General features: G+C 33.5%; 3 protein-coding genes across 3 annotated transcripts; 1 reads left to right on the forward strand and 2 right to left on the reverse strand.

The window, feature by feature from the left end:
- Positions 1-1,073: 1,073 nt before the first annotated feature.
- On the reverse strand, positions 1,074-1,651 carry LOC114387533. Its single transcript, XM_028347730.1, has one exon. It carries the CDS (start codon positions 1,480-1,482, stop codon positions 1,108-1,110), a length of 375 nt encoding a protein of 124 aa, XP_028203531.1. The 5' UTR covers positions 1,483-1,651; the 3' UTR covers positions 1,074-1,107.
- A 4,610-nt stretch (positions 1,652-6,261) lies between these two features.
- LOC114386884 (RING-H2 finger protein ATL54-like) lies at positions 6,262-7,771 on the forward strand. Its single transcript, XM_028346946.1, has one exon. It carries the CDS (start codon positions 6,394-6,396, stop codon positions 7,549-7,551), a length of 1,158 nt encoding a protein of 385 aa, XP_028202747.1. The 5' UTR covers positions 6,262-6,393; the 3' UTR covers positions 7,552-7,771.
- Positions 7,772-9,982: 2,211 nt separating this feature from the next.
- Positions 9,983-12,079, reverse strand: LOC114387662 (H/ACA ribonucleoprotein complex subunit 4-like). Its single transcript, XM_028347866.1, has one exon. The coding sequence runs from the start codon at positions 12,019-12,021 to the stop codon at positions 10,252-10,254; it is 1,770 nt and encodes a 589-aa protein (XP_028203667.1). The 5' UTR covers positions 12,022-12,079; the 3' UTR covers positions 9,983-10,251.
- Positions 12,080-12,108: the final 29 nt, after the last annotated feature.

A 12,108-nucleotide genomic window follows, 5' to 3' on the forward strand; every position in this document is an offset into this window, starting at 1 on the left:
AATATTTTTTTAAAATTTTTTTTTTAACTTACCTTGATGCTTTTCTTGAGGCTTTTGCATATCTTGAGTCTTCTCTTGAATCTTCTTGATTCTTTAATCTTGTTTGAATGAATCTTTAATAATCTTTGGCATCATCAAAATAATCTTAAAAGTTTTGCTTCTACATCTTAAGTTGTAAGGAATTCCGAACACAAGAGATGAGTTATCTCTGTATTGTTCAAACTTTGTAAAAGGGTTTTACAAATAGAAAGAAAAATCTCAAATGGATTGCTTGAGGACTAGATGTAGGCAACGAATTTTGCTGAACTAGTATAAAATTGTGTTTGCATTCTCTCTTCCGTTATCTCATTTATTTTGTTGCAATCAATTTTTTCTTGCATGTTTAAAGAATATTATCAAATTGATTGTTATTTCTTCTGCATACTGAGTAGCCTATCTCATTTAGAAGGGGATTAAAAATTTGTTAGTGTGAAAATTAATTCATCCCTTTTTAAGATAACTGAGACCACATTTATCGAACATAATTGTACCTACAAAGTCTAGTAATTTAGTCCTTCCATCATATAGTATTCCTTTTTTTTTATAAAAATATCAACAAGAAATGATATTAATATTTGACTATAAATATTTTATATAATAAAAGTTCTTAATTGATTTTCTTTATTATTCCACTATATATATGTTGAAATTTTAAAATAAGTTTTGAAAAAAATAATTGAAATTAAATGAGGGTTTTGGACATTTCCGTAAAAAAATAAAAGAACTGAAGGAATAATAATGATAATAAGATGGTCCACAGAAGGCCAGACTGGACTAGAGTTCCTTCTTCTCGTAGCCCCCAAATCCTTACGGTTGTGGATCCCCACAAATTTCACACTTTCCTATTTCTTGACTCGTCCCTCTTAGCTCAATTCTTGCTTCCACGTGTACGGTGTTGATTGAACCAAAAGCCCGTTTCTTTATAGTGGACCTCCAACATGAGCGATCTCCACCCTCTGATCTTCCGATCTCTTTCTATAAATTCTAAGTGTCTGTCTCCTCATTCTTCTCACGCACTCATAGCTTCTTCCGTTGCAGCACTTTCACTGTAATTTACAATTTATATTCTCAACCTCTGAGAATGGCATTCTCTTCCACTCTACTTCTTCTGCTCGTGGCGATGTTCGTCTTCTCTGCCGTCGCACAATCTCCGGCGTCGTCTCCTGAGTTCGCTGCTGCTCCACCGAAAACCGCCACTCCCTCGCCTTCTTCGTCCATGTCTCCACCCGCCGCTGCTCCTTCACCTTCATCCTCCGTCGTGAGCTCTCCGCCGTCTCCTCCTACTTCAGTTCCGGCGTCTTCTCCGTCGCCTTCCATCTCTCCGTCGTCGATCTCTTCCCCTCCGTCCGATGCCCCCGCACCGTCCGAGAATGCCGCCGTCTCGAATGGATTCGCCGCTGTCGGATCTGTCGTAGTCGGTCTCGTCGCCGCCGCATCGATCATGTGAACCGCTACATAGGCGTATATAGAAAATTTATTATCTCCTATATATTCTCCTTATTTTTTTTTTTACTTTTTTATAGTTATTATTTTTTCATTTAGAGTTTTATATCTGGAGAATTTCGAGTTTGTATAAGACAAGCGATTTACCTTGTTAGTTTTTCATTAATTTCGTAATAGTATTCGCTATTTGCCTGTTTGTTCAGTGAAAATAATTTCGTGTTATCTTTCGTTATTTATTATTATGATTTGTGAGAGATTTGTGATTATGTTATGATTACTCGGAAGCCCTTGCTCCTCATTGTTCTTTGATTCAAGATTCCTACGCTGCTGCTCTGAGCTAAAATGAAATAAAGGAAAAAGACTTCGTATAACGAATAAAATTACAGAACGAAAATAATGAGTTTGAAAACAGAAGGAAAAACGTTCATGTAATTGTTTTTTAAAAGAAAAATTGTAAAATGGCAATAATGCATTTTTTCTTTATTGTGGACATTGTTCTTTCAATTTGCTTTTAATCATCTGTGTATGATTCTATTTGCTTTTATGTTAAATGTTAAATATGATATACAATATGGACTGAGGAGTATGCAGAGTATGCTATACCTATACAAATATATTCTTTCTTAAACTCATGCACATGGTCTTGTTGTGTCTTTAAAATAATATGATCCTATTTTCTCTTAATTTCGTTTGTAATAGAAAGGTTTTTGTTAAGTAATTTTTTATTGTTAAATAATTTAAAATTTGATATGCATAATCATTAGATTAATATTACATGGTTTATCAGCTTTAATAAAATTTAAATTTCACATAACGTTATTGAATTTATTGTATTAGGATTTATGGATTAAATTAATATAAAATTTAACTGTTAAAAATCAATTTTTTTTAAAGTAAGGTATCTCTCTAATCGAGAGTCATGAAATTAAACGCTGAAATAGATTTTATCTCTTCTAATAAAAAAATTTCGGTGCTAAAATTGATTCAATTTCATTTAACTTTAAGTTAATATAAATTTCTATACATGTCAAATGAACCTATTTCTTTTTTAAAAAAATTGGTGGTTTTTCATTAATAATGACAAAGTTTAGGTTATTTATATATGGTCAACATGAGAATAAGTGTTAAAATAAAATATTGAATAATATCATCTTTATAGAATATTAAATAATATCTCCAAATTATCCTATTTTTTAAATATATTATTTTATTTATTAGGGGTTTGATCCTCAGTTTTTGCATATAAAAAATGTCAATTAAGAGAACTCAACTCCTTCAATAAATTTTAGTATCTCCTTCAATCAATTCTCGTTAGAGATACCTCAAATTCACAAAAGAAAAAAGATAAAAATCAGTTAATATCGTTCACTTTATCAATAATTGATTGAAAGGTAATACCAATATTTATTTTCACTCAAGCTATATTAAATTAGTATTTACTTCATTTTTTGTTTAAAAATCAATTTAAACACAATTTACAAAATATTGATGAAAATAAAATATTTTATTGAACAAAAAATTCAATGAAAACTTGTTATTCTATTTTTAAAGAAAAATTACAAAAAAATTAAATCATATATAAGGGTGTTCGCATATTAGATCGACTTTGAAAGAAAAAACATTTGATTCAATTATTTTAGTTTTGTTAATTTATCATCTGATATATTTAATTTAAAATTTAAATCCAATTCAATCTAATTCAATTTAAAGTGGTTTGGATTGAATTATTTTTAATTTTAATCTTTTTATAGAAAATATTAAATAAAAAATATATATAATAAAAATAATTTTAATACTACATATTTCATTCTTCTGCCATTATATAACAAATAATAATATACTTACATGCAGATAGTTAGTAAAAAAAATATATTTTTTATAACTAGGCATAAATTAATTACATGATAGTTTTATAAATATATAAAAAATAAAAATATAAATGTGAATGATATTATAAATTTATGAATAAAAATATACACATACTTAGAAGTTGAGTTTGAAATCCAATCAAATTTTTAGTTTTTTCAAATTTTTATGCATTTGATTTTTTTTATAATAATTTTTCGATTCACAGCGGATTGAATCACTTGATGAACTCCTCTATCATACACTACTTTTTTTGTGGGTGGCTTGATCCACTACTTCATATATACTAGCATTTAACTCGTGTGGGATATTTTTAATCGATGAAATTAATTTCATATTTATAAATTTAAGTTTTCATTTTTGGATGAGAGTTTTTCTTATTTTATATTTTTTTAACAACTAATTTCATCATCACATGTTAAATATTTTTGTATTTATTAATTATTTTTAATTTTTCCTTTTATATTGAGATTTATTTTTGGTTTAAATATTTTCTAGTCATTCTAATTTAACTCTTTTTTGTTTTTGGTCTTTGTAATTTTTTATTTATTTTTAATCTTTGTAAATTATGCCTAATTTTTTCATTTTTATGACGCTTTAAATAATATTTTTTAATTGTTCAAAGCACTATCAGACCATTTAAGGATTAAAATATAATTTGTAAATACTAAAAATAAAAAAAATAATTTTATAAGGATGAAAAGAAAGAAACATAAATTGCAAGGAAAAAAAAATATTTAAACTTTTTTTTTCTACCTTCAAAATATCAATTCAATTACTTTTAAAATTCTCTTGTTTGATATTAGATTTCCTTTTCATTCAAATGTCATTTTCTTATACTCCAACAGCAAAGCAGGCGCACACAGTCCCATTGGAGGAGTGGGAGTGAAACAAAAAGCACTATAAGTCCTTTGGTAGCACCCAAAGATGAATGAATGTCTTAATGAAACATTTCATGAGACGCTTGCTTTTCTTTTTCTCCTTATCGTTTGTTGGACGCAGAAATTTCATGACCAACGCAAGCGTTTACTAGCTAATTAACCTTTACCCCTTCATTCATGCAAACGATTTTTTTTTATTTTTTTTAGTATCTCATTACAGTCACACAAAATGCCACAAATTTCTTCACCAAAAGGAAAAGAAAAAAAGGACTTTACTATTATGCACGGCTAAAATAATATAAAATTCTTTAATGCTGTGATACAACCTTTTTAATTTAATAAATTCAAAAAAAATTTACAGCAACACTTCCTAAATTTTTATCAAATCACGCATATTCCTTTTTTATTTATTAATTTCCTTTTATATCTGAAAATATTGCATTAACATCTATTTATATGTTTGAAAATATTACATTAACATTCCTTCAATACACTTCAAATCTTACATTAACATCTCCTACAAAAGAGGTGGATGTAATAATTAAGAAAGCAGAGAATATTTGTCTAATCAAACAAAATTTCAGGAGATCTTGTTATAATTTGCTCTAAATTTAATGATATTAATAGTTAATTTGGAGGTGTCAAAATGTGCTATCCAAGTTGATGTAAGTCAACCGGGTATAGTTTGTGGGCTAATTATACAAGTCGGGCCGAAAAAGGACTACTGTTTCCTACACCTCCAGATTGCTTTTTTACCACTTTTTTAGCTTTTGGACTAGTCAATCCATAATGTAAAAATTATATTTTGAATTTATTTCAGGTTCTGACTTACAGAATGACGATCCAAAAGGTAAAAAATACATTCTAAAAGGGTGCAGAAAGCAACTTGAAGGTGCAAGAAACAATAACCCCAAAAAAAGTCTTAATCAATTCAAGATTTCAAAATAAAGTCCAAGTTCGATGAAAACTATTATTTCGGCCTTTAATGGATTTTTATGTGCTAAACTTGAATTGGGCTGTAATAGGGTTTTAAATCAATCAATTCAAAACTCAATGCTTTTAAACTCTCAATTCAGAACTGAAAAATGGACTCAGCATACAAGAAGCAGAGCCGTGATCTTGTTTTTGGTATCTACTGGAAATAATTTTGTTTAAATAAGATAAGCTTTGTATTGGGATGAACTTATTTAGTCATATTATCATGTATTTTTTTTATCCGTAAAAATTGAAAATAATATAAAAAAATTTATAATAATTTTATGTTGTTTAACTAACTAAATTAGATCCCTTAACATGTAGTTACCTATTTAAAAAAGACCATCAATGAAGTATTAGTGGTTTTTGTTTATAATTTTTTTTTCTAAAAGGCAATTTTAGAGGACTACATTCAACCATGATTTAACATTTAATTTTTTGCTAAAAAAGTTCAAGTTTGACTTCTAGTTTCCAATTTAGTATTTATAAAGCAATCGATTCTTTGAGTCAATTTTTTGCCGACCCACGACCCACCACGAGTGGTGAGCATTCGAAGTTTGAATACCATATGCGTCACCCTAATATTTAATATAGTCAATTTTATTAAATAAATTATTTACTACTATAAAATTAAATAAGCATAAAAACTAAAATTATTAAATTAGGCTATAAGATTTAATGAAGTTTACCAATGTTAATTGGTTCTTTGGCTGGTGAAGTGGATTATTTAATTTTGTTAAATAACATCATGACTTTGGGTCCCAATTAACTAAACCATTTCAACCTCTTTAATGAATTAGGCTAAGTTTAAATAGAAGTTTAAAAAGTATTTTTTTTTTACAAATTTCAATGCACAATTCTAATTTTTAATACACAAAAATAAAGAAAAAATAATTTATTATTGCCAAAATAAAAACATTTTTGAGTTGTTCTAAGTTCTAACTTCTAACTAAAACCTAAACGCACACTTACCTCGAGTCAAAATAGCTATCAAAAGAAAAGAAGTTAAAAAAAATGATAATTTTATGCAACTACTACCAGTACGATGTGAACATCTTTAAAGACAAAAGAGCTATCGTTGGAAGTCAAAGTTTGAGACCTCAAGTCATCATCATCTATCTACCTTCATCCATGACCCACTCTGAATTGTGATGTTGATTTGAGGTCTTCTCTCTTCCGCTTCTCTGAAATGGGTCTGCATCATCACAGAAAGTTGATGCCATTGCCAGAAATCTGCGGGTCAATTTGCCATGTGAAGAAGTCTGAGCTTTGTTCATCAGATTGCAAAGTTTGCCTCAAGATCTGCCTAACCAATTATTCTCCTCCAACGCTACCACCACAAGTTCCTCCTTTTCAATCATATGATGATGGTGCAGCAGATCAAGCATACAACCACAAAATCTCCACCTATTTGTTCCTTGCACTTGCTCTTCTAACTGCTGCTTTCTTTGTCGTTTGTTGTCGTGCCATCTATACCAGGTTTAGCTCAAGGAGGAGGGTATCATCAACATCAGGGCGCCAAAACCAAACACACCATGATGATGATGATTTTGTTGATGAAGAGAATGGCCCTATGGTGGACCACCCCATATGGTATATCCGCACCCTTGGCCTTCAGCAATCGATTATCAATGCCATCACAGTTTGTAAGTATAAGAAAGGAGAGGGCTTGATTGAAGGAACGGATTGTGCTGTTTGCTTGAGTGAGTTTCAAGAGGACGAGAATCTCAGACTTTTGCCAAAATGTCACCATGCTTTTCATCTTCCTTGTATCGATACCTGGCTTAGGTCTCATACCAATTGTCCTATGTGCCGGGCTCCAATTGTTGCTGACCTTGCAACTGCAAGGATGGAGTCTAGTTTTGTTGATTCAAGTTCCTTGGAAAACAGCCACATGGAAGTTTTGGAAAATAGTGCTCCTGATTCTGAATTGATGAATAATAGGGCAGAGGAGGAAGAAGGCCAATTGGAAGTTGAAGATGGAGTGAGGGTTTGTGAAACTGAAACCCCAGTTGAAGATGTGGCAAGCACTCTTCCTAGAAGTTCGGTTTCTCTGGATTCTTTTTCTTTTGCAAATTTCAATCTTGCTCTTGCAACAGTAGAGTCTAATGGTAACTCAAAAAGAGTGCTGGGAGGTGTGGATGATGATCCTACTGCTTCAAAGGGGGTTATTGGAAACGATTTGGCAACTAGTTCCAAAGGTAGCTCCTCTTTCAGGTTAGCGAGATATCTGCAGGGTGTTCCTAGTTCTTCAGTGAAAAGGTCACAGTCCTTTAATGGGAAATACCTTCTATCCTGGTATGGCTGCAGTCAGAAGAAGCCAAATGCTCCTCTGAGAAGCTTTTGATAATGTTGTCCTACTAGCTTATGTTAACTTGCGTACTAAAATGTTTATGTAACTCTCAACAAGGTGAGAGCTTCAAATTTTAATTTCTGCATGAAGCAACTTATGTGATGCTCAAGTGTATAATAGTAAATCAGTAAGTTGCAAATAAATATTGTGGAATTTTTGCTCAGATTGTTCCATGTATGATGATGTCTTTACATGAAATTGTGATTTTCTAGAATCCATAATCAACCAGCAAGTGGTGATTATTGATGATAGTGTCATAAGATGCCGAGAAATAGAATAAAAAAGATAACAAAACAATGGAATCCAGCCTCAAATCGTTACGAAAGGATGAATATAACTGGCAAATGGCACTCCACAATTCATAGGAGGTATTGCAGCTAATAACAGTTTTACGGAATCAGTAGATGTGGATAACACTCCATAACATTTAATCTTCAATAATTGTATGTTTATTTACCATTGTCATGTACAAAGTGTTTCTCATTTCTTTTACTTTTCCATAACAACTTTTTATATTAAAATATAAATACAATCATTTGTTATGTATTATTTGGCCTAGGAGAATTCTATCGTATTGTATTTGCGGTTTTGTATTGTATTTGCGGTTTTTTATGACACTCATTGTGGCTTATCCAACTTTTTATTATTAATACAAATATAATAATTTTCAACTATATACTCAAATGGATATTTGCTTCAACACTAGAAAGACCCACAAACTTAGATACATTTTCTGGCATGCAACATGTTGGGGGATTTGGTTAACATAATTTTTAACAATGATAGGCCGAGTTAGCTCGAACTTATCTCATCTATTAAAAGTTATTCATAAAAGTGATTATTGTATAAAATTGAGACTCAATCGAAAATCTTTTATTCTTCATGATTCACCTTTTCCCTCATGACTGGTGGATGTTTTTTTTTGTTTTGATAATTAGTGCTATATTTTGTTTCTTCCTTAAAAAAATAATTATTTGTTTTGAAAAAAACATGCAATAACAAAAACCTAATTTACTAGCTTCAATTGTCAATTGAATAAGATATACGAGTTAAGAAGTTGAATCAAATAGGATAAAAAAAAAGTCAAATGACTCACTTATTTATTTTTCAAGAAAAAATTAAAGATATTAAAGGTTTATTGCGTGTTTATAAGTGAAAGAAAATTTGTATATTATCAATTATTTTTTTTAGATTATATAATTTTGAATATTCTCTAAAAGTTCATAAAGTTCTTTAAAATCTTGTAAATCCATAAAGTCCTTCTAAATCTTATGAATTGATATTTTATAACTCCATTAAAATCTAAATTACAAAAATCCGAATCATAAAAGTATTTGAAAAAAATTAAAAATCATTACATTTTCATGAAGTCTTTTAAAATTTTTAACATTTTTTTATGTTAAAAAATATTTTAAAATCCTAATCGGAATGTATTCTAATTTCTACTCAAATCTTTCCACATATTGAGAAGATTCTGTTAGTGAATTTCTCAAGGTCAAAGCCAAAAGTGAACCAATAACCAAACTTATTTCGCAATAAATCCTAATTGATACCTTAACAACTTCAGATCCGGTCAGTGATTTAAGTAGCAAAAGAATAGAGGAGGTTTTACCAAATAAGCTAAAATGCTCATCTATATTGTCATTTCTCAAGTACTCCCATTTATGAAGCTCCATACTCCTCATTGCAATATAAAGTATATACTATAGCTACAGCTCAGATGCATTTATGCACACAAATGCTCCTATATTCCAGCAATTCAGTAGTATTCCAGGGGTTCGGGGTTGTATAATTGTCTCATCAATGATTTTCTCACAATGCAAAACATCAGAAATATGTTTTTGTTTGTTTTATTTTTTCTTGTGCGGATTTAGAGAACGTGTTTTCTGATGAAAGAAATTTTAATTTATGAAGATTTTATGATTGAATTATAAAGATGATATTTCCTCCTGTTGACACTTTTTATCTGGGCTTCTGAAGTTCCCCGCCATTTAAGGAAAGGCAACTACTTTATGCTGCCGCTTGATAGGCAAAGTTTCACTTTGTTAATGCCAGTGTCTCGGTTATTAGATATACACTTCCTAATCGTTTGCATTTAGAATCGAGTAATACATGGCGTTAGATCTTGTAGAATTCAGTCCTTGAGTTTGATTTGGATTAGTGCTTGTCAAACTAATGTTAGTTCTTGTACCATTCTAAACTTGTGCTTGCCGTGTTTAACTTAAGAAAAACAATCAAAACAATGCAATTTGATGCCTTAACCTGAGGCTGTGGGCAGTGATTTGAGACAAACTGCAACCCCCAAAATCTCTTTTTAAGTAACAAAAGCATAGAAGAGGTTTTACAAAAGAACCTAAAATATTCATGGAGTATAAATGTGAAATGAAGTCTCACATTGAGTGAGTAAAAGTGAAGAAGTTGAATATCATGTAACTGAGAAGAAAACCCATAAATCTGCATAAACCTGAGCAATTGTAGGAGATCTTTTAAACGCTAAAAAGACCGTCAAAGGCATACTACACGTTTTCAGAAGCATAGTTGTTGGGGGGAAAACTAAAGAGAAAAAAAGCACAAGAAAAAGCTACCAAAATGTTAAAAAAACAACAAAGTAAACAAAGCGAAATTATAAATGATCAAGAAATAGGCATAATACATAACGAGTCCACTTAACCAAACACAAAAATATGCCTTCCTCTATTCTTCGTCAGCATCTTTGTTTTTCTTTTTCTTGTGCTTCTTCTTTTCACTCTTATCAGCATTACTGTCATCCTCCTTTCCATTGCTAATTTCAGCAGTAGCAGCAGCAGCTTCTTTGTCTTTCTTCTTCTTCTTTTTCTTCTCAGACTTGTCTAACTCTGGCGAACTATCTTCAACCTTATCCTTGTGCTTCTTCTTCTTCTTCTCAGTTTTCTCCTCATCAGAAGAGGCTGCTTCGCTGTTCTCCTTATTCTTCTTCTTTTTCTTCTTCTTCTCCTTCTTCTCAACTTCAACCTCCACAGTCTCTTCATCTACCTTCTTCACCTTCACCTTTTCTTGCTTTTCAACCTCTTCCACTTCATCCACTTTCACCTTCTTAGCAGGAACAGCAACGGGGCTATCTGTGCTTTCATGCTTCTTTCTCTTCTTCCCTTCCCCATCTCCCTCCTTCTTCTGAATCTTGTCATCCTCAGGTTCCGGCGCAGCAGCCAAGCCAGCAATCACACTATCCCCACCAGTTGGCAAAACCAAATTCCTAAGCCACTCCTGGGGGGTCTTCTCATTGGGCTTCCCATGCTTATCGAGCTTCCCTTCACTAATAAGCCTCTTCTTCATGGACGCCCTCGGGCCCAAGCCCCACTTCCTGGGATAAGTATCCCTATCCATGACCACCCTCTTGATCTTGGCCACAACCCCATGATCACAAGTGGCCATAACAGCAGTAGTCATCTCAGCAATCCCAAGAGCAATAGCCTCACCCTTGGTAGTCATAAGCACAACCTCCTCCCCAACATCAATATCATTCTCAAACCTAAGCAACCCAGGAATCATGAACTTAGCACCATAACAAATAGCATTGACAGCAGAATCCTTGACAACAAGCCTCTTATAGCTAGTCAGAAGAATCTCCAAGGGCATAACAACCCTCCTCAAATAAGTCTCATCCCTATAATTATCATAAACCCACTGAGCATCCATGACATCATGCATGGAGACCATGTTATCCTTCTCCCCCATGATCCCAGACCTGACCCTCCTAAGCTCCTGCATGTGGCTACCCACACCAAGAAGCAAGCCTAAGTGCACACACATAGTCCTAACATAGGTGCCAGCCTCACAGGAAATCCAGAAAACAACCAAGTGCCTATCAGGGTCATACTCAAGGAGCTTACTTTCGTAGATGGTCCGAATCCGGAGCTGGCGCTTGACGGCGGAAATCAAGGGGGGACGCTGGAAGACGGCGCCGGTGAGGGTTTCGAGGGCGCGGGCGACCTTGGAGACGTCGGGGACGTCGGAGTGGAGGCGGGCGATGCAGACGTACTCCTTGCCGGCGCCCTGCTGGGACTTGACGAGGCGAGTGGCGCGGTCGATGCAGACGATGAGGTTGCCGGTGACCTTGGGGTCGAGGGTGCCGGAGTGGCCGGTCTTTTCGACGCGGAGGAGGCGCTTGATCCAGGCGACGACCTCGTGGGAGGAAGGGTTGGCGGGCTTGTCGAGGTTGAGGACGCCGTATTTGAGGTACTCGGCGAGGGGGCGCTTCAAGGGGGAGTAGCCGGAGGGGATGGGGGTGTAGTGGCCGGTGCGGACATTGAGACGCTCATAGTTTTTGAGGAGGATGGGCCATTGGGAGGTGTCGATTGGGGGAGTGAAGCTCTGCGGCTTGATCATCAACCCGCCTTCGTCTTTCGATTCTTCCTCTCCTCCTCCTCCTTCGTGCTTGCTACGCTGCTGCTGCTTCTTCTTCTTGCTGCTGTCGGAGTGAGACATGGCTCTGCAACTGAGAAGGGTAGGGTTTTAGGACTCAGGGTAATGGAGGCGATAAAAGCGAACAAGGGTTTTAATTAAGGGGCACGC

This window comes from Glycine soja, chromosome 15 (assembly GCF_004193775.1).
Source record: "Glycine soja cultivar W05 chromosome 15, ASM419377v2, whole genome shotgun sequence".
Lineage (NCBI taxonomy): Eukaryota > Viridiplantae > Streptophyta > Magnoliopsida > Fabales > Fabaceae > Glycine > Glycine soja.

Bases quoted from the DNA above. Each gene is read 5' to 3' on its own strand.
- LOC114387662 (XM_028347866.1), bottom strand. From the start codon at position 12,021: ATGTCTCACTCCGACAGCAGCAAGAAGAAGAAGCAGCAGCAGCGTAGC.
- LOC114387533 (XM_028347730.1), bottom strand. From the start codon at position 1,482: ATGATCGATGCGGCGGCGACGAGACCGACTACGACAGATCCGACAGCG.
- LOC114386884 (XM_028346946.1), top strand. From the start codon at position 6,394: ATGGGTCTGCATCATCACAGAAAGTTGATGCCATTGCCAGAAATCTGC.